General features: G+C 40.4%; 1 protein-coding gene across 3 annotated transcripts in view; it reads left to right on the top strand.

Annotated features, from left to right (window-relative positions):
- The first annotated feature begins 6070 nt into the window (after positions 1-6070).
- The window catches only part of KCNIP4 (potassium voltage-gated channel interacting protein 4), a 386258-nt gene continuing 381583 nt past the window's right edge, over positions 6071-10745 (top strand). For 2 of the 3 annotated variants that reach the window (XM_005517807.3, XM_088056851.1), the window contains exon 1: positions 6071-6303. In XM_005517807.3, the coding sequence (XP_005517864.1) occupies positions 6243-6303 (61 nt within the window). In that variant the 5' untranslated portion in view covers positions 6071-6242. Of the gene's footprint in view, positions 6333-10745 lie in introns of all 3 variants that reach the window. The other variant, XM_088056856.1, reaches the window with a different exon arrangement.

The following is a 10745-nucleotide window of genomic DNA, read 5'->3' as shown; positions in this document are numbered from 1 at the left end:
CATTCAAAAAAGAATATCGTTGCCATTAAAGAAAGAATTTGGCCTTTATCTCTATATTTAGATGCACTAACAATAATTGAGATTACTATCTTTCCATATATCCACCAATGAATCATTAGTGCCATAAATCTAGAGAAAATATCATAGGAACAAAATGTTTTAAAATATTCTGAAATTTTTAAATTTTGTGTTATTAATTATTGTTAGATATTCTACAGAGTGCCTTTTGAGTTAGCTAAGATTCCCTGCACTTTTGTTCTTTAAGCCCTATCATCTGGAAACTCTGTGGATGTGGATTTAAAAATGGAAAATATGAAAAACTGTATTCAGTTAGATCCTGTCGTTGGCTGTACAGAGCACTACTGCTCTCTGATCTCACTAGCTGAACATAAAAGCCATTATCCTTTCTGCTGTTACTTAGTTTTTTCATGAGAAACAATGTGTGAGGTAAATAGAAGAGGGAAAAGGAAATGGAAGGGAGACAGAGAAGTGGAGGGGGAGAGGGATTTACTGGAGCACAGTGCAGAATTACCTGATGAGAATGGAGGACGAAAAGCCATAGGAAGCCAACGTACAGCTGAATGTAAACTGCCAGAAAAAGTGTTGAGAAATCATTCTGCCATAAACTGGCTCAGTCTGGGCAGTTTTCTACACCAGGGTCAGCTCAGGGGCTTTTGTTGCTATTTTTTGTCTAGGTTTTTCTTTTTTCTTTCTCTTCTGAGCCGAGGACAGATCACTAAGCAGGTATTTCACATTAGATTGTAAAGCCTATGATCTATTTTATATAAAATACTGTATATTTCCCCCACAAGACAAGGTTAGATGCAGTGTAATTACCCAATATTTTTCTTCAATCTACATTTGTCTAATGATTGCTTTTCAGCCGTGTCTTCTGAAGTTGGCTACATTTCAACAGCACATGAATTTTCTCCCAATATTCTTCTATTCTTAAAAACTACAGAGCTATTTTTTAATGTAAAGTTGATGGAAATATAAAACCTTATATTGACTCAGGTTTACTAGATAACTTTAGTGTTTAACTAGGCTTAAAGATAACTTTAGTGACAGCCTAATAATGACAACAAACAATTTGACAACAATTTAGATTAAATGATACAGATTATGCCTAGGAAGTCTTCAAGCAGCACATCAAAGTCGTCTTGAATATTACATGTGTTTTTTTTTAAATATAACCTTGCCTTAGTTTGTAATGAATTTCTTCTAAAATATCTGCAGTGTGGCTATTATAAACCATGAATCACAGTTGAAATGAAATATAAAACCACAACAGTCTCACAAATCAAATCTCATATGTCTAAATACTGGCATTTAACAATGAAGCCACTCCCATCACCTGCATCACACTGAAGTGAAACCAGCAAAGAAAGCTGCAACAGTAGAAAAACAGAGGGAAAGAAAAGGTGGATCTTAGTTCTGAAGGAACAGAAAGGTCACTGACACTGAATGAAGGGTGAGCCCCTACTTCCCTGAGTTTTTTTTTAAATGCCCCAACAAAGAAATTAATCCATATCTTGACTGACATATGGAGATAATATTAAGATTGGAATAAGTAATGTTTTGATCTTATTTTATAATGTTGCTAAATAATGTTTTTATCTTCTTTTTTTTCTACCACATATGGATTCTGATGTGTTACTCATTTACAGTAAATCAAATTGCTTCCAATCCTCACAGAAGTTATTACAAAATGTTATTATAAAAAAAAAATAAATTTCAAGGAAAGGAGGCTCTCATCTTTTCTTACCTATTTAGTAACAAGTTCTAGCAATAATAAAAGCCAATTTTTGACAAGTTCTAGGGCTGGCCTTCATTGTTGTTTGATATTTATTCCTGTATAAGAATGAGGATACATGGTGCACAATGTTCCTTTGAAGAATTGTCCTTGTTAAGGTTTAATAGGCAAAAAAATCAGCACATTCAAGATTACTCTTTCTGAGAGCACTAATGCTCTCTAAAACTAGACTGTGCTAGTAGGAAATCTCAAATATTGAAGCTCCACATAGCACATTTCGTTAGTACTCCATGCCACCTTTCCTATACCTACAGTTTCACTGTGTATTTTGAATTTTCCCATATATACCCTGTGCTGGGTCAACCCCTGCTAAGCCAGGTATCTGCATGCTTACCCCCACACCTAGTGACACAGGAGAGAAAATCACAAGAACTTGTGAGTCAAAACAAATAGAGAAAAATCATTCAGCAGTTACTGTCTTGGCCAAAACAGACTTGGAGAGTTTAGCTTAATTTATTGACAACTTTAATTACTGACTTGGGCAGCTAATCAGAAAAGCACTTTCTCCCCCTGTCCAGCCTCAAATTTACTCGTCACTTCTTTCCCTTCTGTGCTCATACTGCAGGTAATGAACATTCTCCTTACAAGACCTGCTCTTTCATTCTTACTTGTTTCCTCTCTTCTGGCCTGGGTTTATCCAGCAGCAGGATCTTTCATGGTGTATGTCCTCCAGCACGGGTCCTCCATGAGCCTCAGTTCCTTTGGGATGGTTCCACCATGGAGCACCTCCCCTTCCTTTCCTCTTACCTTGGCACTGCCTCTCTCATTCCCCCTTCCTCAGCATTTTGTGCCCTTCCTTAAATTCATTTCCCTTGAGGTGCCACTGAGTTGGCTGATGGGCTCAGTTGTGGTGGATGTGCTGGGGAATTGTCTGGAAGCAGCTGTCTGGCACAGCCCCAGTCACAGAGGCCAGCCTGCAGCCCTGCCAGCAGCAACAGCTTGGCACTGACACCCAGTGCACACCCCACAGCAGAGCATCCCACAGGTGTCACAGGCTTCTCATTTTTGTCTACTACTTTATCACAGACACTAAATATTTGAGTATGGACAAATTACTGTTGATGTTTTGTGATACAGAATACACATAAATTTTTTTTAGGATATGTTTTTACACTAAATGACTCAAAACTAAATAAAATTCCCTTCTGAGAACAAAAATACTCTTAAAATGTATCATAGATTGAAGAACAGTTTCTTTCTCATTTCTGAATAAAAAATAGAAAAATGAACTTTTATTACTTTTTGGAGAAGGAAGAATATTTTTCCTAGAAGTAAGTGAGAAACTGATTTAGCTGTTGGGTTTCTTTTTTCATTGTGAAAAAAATTGTGAGTGACATGCAGTCACAAAGTATAACCTAATGATTTCTTTTTCTGGGTATCAAGAAAGCTGTTACCTGGAGAGCCATTCTCTAGCAGTGGAAGCACTGCCAAAATAAATAGCTTCTCTGGAGGCCTAGAAAGTGACACAGAGGTGTTGGATATTTTGTGGCTTATATTTGTTCTATTCAAATTTTTATTTACATATTATCCAGTTCCTTAGTGCTAGTACAATTTGGGTAACTAAATTACTGTGCTAACCTTTGTAGATGTCCCAAGACCAGTGGGGGAGCAGAACAGACTAAAAGGACTGAATATTCGGGTAAAGCTGTACATTTTCTGGGTCTGAGCCTTTTCTCATCCACACAAAGAGGTAGAAAAAAAACAAGTCCTCTCTATTAGGAACATGCTACCACTAGAAATCCTGTTGGTTATTTTTTACTCACCAATGATTTGATTTTCTCTTTTGGAAGAAAATGCTTCCTTGTTCATTATTTTAGCATCATGATTTAACACTTAATTTTACGTTTTACATCTTTTAAACAGATGTGGAAATCTGAACTTAATTTGGACACACTAAATCATAATTATGTTAAGTCTTCACAATTAGTTTACATTTGAGGCAAACGGGAATATGCTGATTCAGATTCTAATTTAAAAATTAGATGGAAACTACATCAACTACTTCAAGAAGAACTTAAAATTTTATCACAAGGGACTGGAAAAAATCTTCAGCTATACATGTAGCACTAAATACACACTCAAGGTATTATTAGTATTTATCTCCAAAAGAAATATTTGAAATAAATGAGGAAGAAAGGAAGTTGTTATATATTTTGAAGAGTAGAAACTAGTATGAAACTCTATATTTGTAGAAATACAATTATATGTTGAAATGTAATTATATAGAAGGGATGAAATCACAGTTGATGTCAATTTTTACTGGATGTTATATAGAGCAGATACATGGGCTTGACATGCTAATTGGAGGAAACTTAATCAAGTTTGGTAAACAATAAAGAATTTGCCCTTTAAAGCAAATTTGGAAAAACGCCACATTCTAACATGCACATTTTGTTTTACATAGAACACCAAAATAACACAAGTTTTTTTTAAGAGAAATATTTAAAACTCAAGAGAATAAAAAGAAAAGAGTATGCAGAGGAAATTACTTGGAGCCAGGCCCACCAAGAAGAACAGGAGACAAAGAGCAAGTGGATGGAAACAAGGAGAGCAAACATAAGAATGAAGCAGATGAGACTGAGAGATACATGCAGATTTGTGGAGACAGTTCTGTTTATTTGTGCCACTTTCTTTTTTCTTTGCCTCAGACACAATTCATCTTTTAGTTGACACACACCACCTTTTCTGTAAAAACCTGGAAGGCACTTCTGGCACTTCTGTTTCATGTTGTGCTGCATAACTGTAATTCATTCTAAGACACAAGATGAATGTATAGGGATTCTTGATGTATTACTACCATTCCTGCCTTAGTTCAATCTGTTATGACCAGCTGCTCCCATATATTTAGAGGTTTTTTTTAAGTCACAGAGTTCTGATACAATGTTGGTGTAGAGCAAAGGGAAGTGACAATTGTAAATCTGAATCGTCTCACTCTGAAAACGGTATATATGTAATGACAAGGGCTCGCGCTGAATTGTGATAAATTAGAGTTTTCTGTAAAGTTAGCTTCAAAGTAAGCTCAAATCCTTATAAATGAGATAAAAACCTGATCTCTGTTCTTAGTACTTTGAATTTCTTTGATAAGAAGAGACATATCCTGGCTACTTAAGGATTCACCTTATAGAAGGGAAATATTTTGAGGGTGTATGACAAATACAGTACTCTGAATCCTGTCTCTCCACAGTCTTACCTAAACCTCCATCAGTGAATGTATTTTTATCAAAAAAGAACACATGGTAAAAGCCACTCAACATCATGTTGTTCTGGGCAAGCTTTATACTACACTGTGGTGTCTCTGTCCATTCAAGACTTCAATCACTCCATGATTTTGGGGTTGAAGCAGACATAAGTTAGTCCCGTGAAATAAAAGGAGATATAAGCCCCCTCCTAAAGCATGAGTTGGCAATGTGGCATAGAAATTACTCCCTTATCTTTCAGCTCATAGGAATATTAATAATACAAGATTCAAGGGATAATATGAATGTCAAAAATAAGGTATTAGGTAGCTAAGCCTATAACCCTTGAAAACCCTTAGAAAAAATTACTATAATTTTTTTGGGCTGAACACAATGAGGAGAAGAACTGTGATTTCTGAAACGTTATTATTCATGCGGGGATAGTCGAAATCGTAAAGACTGAAAAATTAACTGTGTAAAATTGAACTAGGAGAACTATCATTATTGAAGCATTTTCCAATGGTATGTCACGTGTCATAGCAGGCACTGATAAAATAGAGGTGTTAAGAAGGTGTCTTAAAAATGCCCTTTCCAATCCCTTCCAAAGTATACCCTGGGGTTTAGGGAGTGCTCCCAGCCTGACAGAGGTGTCCGAGGGACGCAGCTGCCATGGGAGCTCCCTTTGGTCGGCGGCGGTCCGTGTCCCGGGCAGCCTGCGGCTAACAGGTGCTGCGGGCACCACCTGAGCGAGGCCGCACAGCGGAGCGGGCCCTGCCGTGCCGGACTCCGGCTCGGGGCTGTCCCCACGGCCGCCCCGCTCCCGAGCCGCCGCGGCAGCGGCCCCGGGAGAGCTCGGCGGGGCGGGCAAGCGAGCCCAAACCTCCCTGTCCCGGCAGGGAAGGGGTCTCGGCCGCGGCCCCGCGGGCGAGCGCCCCGGAGCCCCGCGCCGAGCCCGCCCCGCGCCGCGCGGGTGGCGGGGGAGGCGCCGCCGCCGAGGCGGGGCCGCGCTCCCGCTCCGCTCCGCTCCCCTCCCCCGCTCCCAGCCCCGCTCCCGCTCCCATCCCGCTCCGCTCCGCCGCTCCCAGCCCCGCTCCCATCCCACTCCGCCGCTCCCAGCCCCGGTCCCGCTCCCATCCCGCTCCCTCTCCGCCCCGCCGCACCCGCTCCCGGCCCCGCTCCGGCTCCCGCGGCCCCGGCGCGGCGGTGCTGCCGCGCTTTCCCGCCGCTGCTCCGGGCGCCTCCCGCCTCGCAGCATGGACGTGAGGAGAGTGGAGAGCATCTCGGCGCAGCTGGAGGAGGCCAGCTCCACAGGCGGTAGGACGCGAGCAGCGCGGGGACGCGAGGTTGCTTCTCTGAATTAATTTGGGGTTTCGTCCCTTCTCCTTTGGGCAGCAAGTCTGGCAACTTGGCGTGGGGCGCGGAGGGGGGAGCTGCCTGCCCGCTTGAGAGGGGCGAACGCAGCCGTGCAGTGGGGAAATGTGTGTGTCTATGGGGACAGTGAGCAAATGCTTAATGCCTGAGGTCTCGGGCTAAGAAGCGTCCAGGGCTTCGCGAATCCTGCCGTAAGACGCCTGCTCTGACCTAACTGGTACTTTTGCCTTTGCTGAAATGACTTGGGGCTGGGAATGAACCTCCAGGGCACATCCTCTATAGTTACCAACTCCAAGGAGATAATTTTAGTCAGGCCCCTTTACACCTGCCTGCTTTGGTCTCCTCTGTACCTCTCCGATGCCTAAGTAGAAACTATTTGATGGAGACCAGCTTCTTCTGGTAAGCCAGAGGCTGTTTGGTGCCTTTCTTTTCTCTGTACCTCAAACTGCAGTTACACATTCACCTGAGAAAGACTGAAGGATAACTTGCATTTTAGGGAGGAAAAGCACGCCTTGCTGTCCTCCACAGGGATTGTGACTCCTATTTTTTCCCCAATTATTTAAAAATGAAGCTTTTTGGCTGCAGTGTGTTTAAGAGGATGTTGCCAAGAAAGGTGTTCAGCTCAAGCCAGCTGGATAAGCAGAGTATAGTTGGATAGTTAATGAAAAACTTTACAAATCAGGCAGTCAAAAACAGGGGAAACTTCTTTTCTTAAAGAAGTGTTTCTTGCTGTGCAGCTATATTTCTCATAAACTGTGATGCCAGTGTAGAATAGTAGCCTTACCAACAAGTTGTTTGAAAGACACAGTGCAGTCCTATCATTTGCTTGATTTCTTATGCTTTAGAGTGCATCTTCTGCTTGCTAGAAGAGGTTCACACCCATGTATTCTCTGCTGGATTGTACCTGGTTTTTCTTTTTCGTTAATGTCCCAGCTTTTTTAATGTTTTAGAATGTGTAGCCGTTCATGTAGAATACCAGATCATTGCGTTGGGGATAGGGAACTTTTGTATTTGACTGTGCTATCAGCTCAATTGTAAGTCCATCTTTGAAGTTCACTGAAGTTTTGGGAAAAAATGTGTCGTCCTTATATTATCCTACAAGGGACATGGCCACTAAAGTGCTGCTGTGATACTTCCCACTACTTTTCAGATCCAACCCCCCCCGAGTTATAATTTAGGTTTTTCTCTCCAGGTACCGCTGTCAGCCTTCCAGCTGTAGTGTGTTAGAGGTCTGAAAGTCACACTATTTTCCATAACACATACATCATCAGTGACAAACACTGAGCAGGCTCTTGGCTACCTGTGCAACCACCATGCAGGACTGTTCAGGCTAGACAAAACTGAGGTAATGATTTAGGCTCAGTGGATTTGCACAGCTGCTGTTGAGGTATTATTTGATTTATGGATCATTAATGTAGGCATTGAAGTATAAAGAGAGTTTAAAGCTTAATGTTTTTTCTTACCGGTATAGTTTGCAGTAGCAGGAAAGTGTCTATACAAAAATTGGGGAAATATGATCTGAATCCATGTCATGCAAGTAATAGGAAATACCCAGATGATGTTTTTATGGAAATTACCTTCAGTTGAGCTGTATATTAGATGTGTTTTCTGTTTTGATTCTCGATATTCATGCATAGTAGCTTTTAAAAATTAACAGCTTTAATTCACTTTAAACTTGTAATGGTAAGAGGAAGTAAGATACACTTTTGCACTCTTTTGGAATACCAAGCAAAATCTGACTGAAACATGACTTACTGTGGGAAAAACATTTCTCAAAAATAAGTTTTTATGCCAGACAAAGAATACAGGAAGATAAAAATGACAGAGCTAAAAGGAAATACCTCCTTTCTTTTGGAGAATGACACACATTACTCAACTGACATCTCATCACCAGTTTGATGTGATGTGATGTGATGTGAAGCTAACAAGTGTCTAGCTTCACTCCTCTGGGCTTTCTTCTTATGTGAGAGAGTCCATTTGTTTTCATCTTCCCACAGTTTTGGCCCTTTTTCATCTAAACTTTCCTTTACACCTTTCTCTCTTCTCTAGCTGTCTCCCTCCAGGGATGTTAAATGTTCAGCTCATTTTCAGTGCCATCAGCATTTCTGAATGTACCTGTCTGTTGCATTTTTAACTAGCAAGGTGGATTTTTTCTCATTAATTCTCTTCAAATAGAATCATAGCTTCAAACGTTAGTCATTTTTAAATGGTAATGCCTGCAGTAGAGTTGTTACCGGGATTTGATGTTAGTGCATGAGAGTCAGAAAATGAAACCAACAAAAGTGCGACTGTTCCTCCACTTCATTTTTCAAGTAAAATAAAGCCCAAATATTGCACAGGCAACTTGCATAATGAAAATTATTAATGAAAAAGGCAACATTTTTGCCTTTTAACAGGTAGAGACTGCCTTAAGCTGATCTTCTCCTTACATTCAGTCTTGCACCTTGCAGGGCATCTTCTGATTCAAGGGTATTCAAATTAGTGTCAATTGAAGCACCACTGCGTGTTGTTGAAGAACGAGAATGTGTCCTCTGTGGAATACTGAGCCATTGTAAGGATGAACTGTTTCATCCCTCTGGCTCATGAAATTGTCTTTATCAATGCCTTATCTATCAGAAAGCTGCATTTGTGCTAGTGATAGCCAAAACTCATCTGCTGCTGGGTAAAGGCATGCAGCGTCTTGGCAAAATGAGAAGAGCAGAGGGAGATTATCAGCAAAAGTTTGTGTGGGTAAGAACAAGTTTAATCACAAAATGTCCTGTGGGTTCAATATCTAGGACAAATTTAAGCTGTTGGGAATACTAATATGAATAAGACATTATCACAGCAACTGGTTGCTTTGCTTTAGGGTGTGATGAATTCAGAATGGGCATTGTGCTGACCAGTATGACCATGCTTATTTAAAAAACAGAAATATTTTTGAAAGCTGTGGTGTCATTTATGACAAGTTTTGAAGATTTTCAGTTTCTAGACAAGGCAGTAGCAAATTATTCATGTTAGGAGAAAGGCTGTCTTTTCTGTATTGTGGGCAGAGGGACTACAGTGGAGCAAACAGTATCATTAAGCACTGTTTATCCAACTTTAAGTTTACTTAGAGTTAAATATTCTCTGCCATGCCTCTGAGAGATCCTTGTGCACTAGTGCTCACTTTTGCTTTTAATGAATGACTTGCTCCTGTTGCTTGGGGCATTCTTAGAAGACAAAGGAAATAGGGCTAAAAGGACAAAAAGTTACATATTGAATAAGCTGAAAATAGGAATTTAGGAAAATGGATGCTATGGAAAAGTAAGAAAGTGATAAAAAATATACTGGAAAACAATTACAGGAAAAAAGAAAAGATGAGGTGGGAGGAGGGAAAGGATGAAACAGATTTTGTATCTCATACATTGAGACACAAAATCTACTACATGTTAGTGGTATGCGTTGGACCAATTTCTTTATATCACAACTGGGATTCATCTGACACAATGAAAATCAGGCAGTGACTTTCCAAGTGATTTGCACCAATATTCATATCAGCGTGAAAGCTTTGGTTTGTCTGGGAGCTCCATCCAAAGAACGTGCGGTCAGTCAAGAGTCAGTGTCACTGTTTTTAATAATGATCTGCTGTCTCCAAACACTCTTCACCACTGGACACTTCTAAGATTCTGATGGTCAGGGTACTGGACCATCTTGTCTGGACTGTGCTGTAAGTGCTGCTTCCAAACGCATTGCTTTTTCTGTGAAATCTGCAAATACACAAGGGAAGGAATAAATTAAATGGACTCGTGATCTAATAAAGGATGTATATACATAATGGACATGCAAGGAGATATAAATATTTTCAGTGTAAAATATAAGTTCTAATTCTGCAGGGTGGAGGAAATAATTGACATTTCAGAGAACTGACTAGGGCATAAGCCTCTGTATAAAATTGGAGTTCTGCCTCCATCTCCAGTTCCTCTGCTCAATGAGTGTAAAGAAGTAATTATATGCAAAGTTCTGTTGCATATTTGCCATGAATGCTGAAAATACCTTGCCTTTCCACCAATATAAACTTTATGTCTTGTAGATATCAATTTTCACAAAAGACAGCTTCCTTATTCATTGTTCTGTCTGTCTATGCTCAGAGAGTTGATATATAAATAACTGAACATCTGGACAAGTTTCAGGTATACTTACTTAGAGAGCTTCCGCTTTCCAGGAGTTTTTAGACATTTTAAAATACATAGAGGCAGATATGGTATCTAGCAGTAAGTATAGCCATCAAAGAAGTAGCTGGTGTGTGTCATGGAAAGCTTCTACAGTGTTTCAGATAAGCACTTAGGACTTCTGCTTTGGGTTGGAGCTGAATATTTGATCTGTGCAGCATTCAGCTGTAATCTATCCCATCTCAGCCTCTCAGT

The sequence above is a fragment of the Pseudopodoces humilis genome, chromosome 6, assembly GCF_049639895.1.
Source record: "Pseudopodoces humilis isolate 2021_Gansu_Grassland_sample_001 chromosome 6, ASM4963989v1, whole genome shotgun sequence".
Classification (NCBI taxonomy): Eukaryota; Metazoa; Chordata; class Aves; order Passeriformes; family Paridae; genus Pseudopodoces; species Pseudopodoces humilis.
The sequence above is the reverse complement of the archived record's forward strand: the minus strand, read 5'-3'. Positions and strand labels throughout refer to the sequence as shown.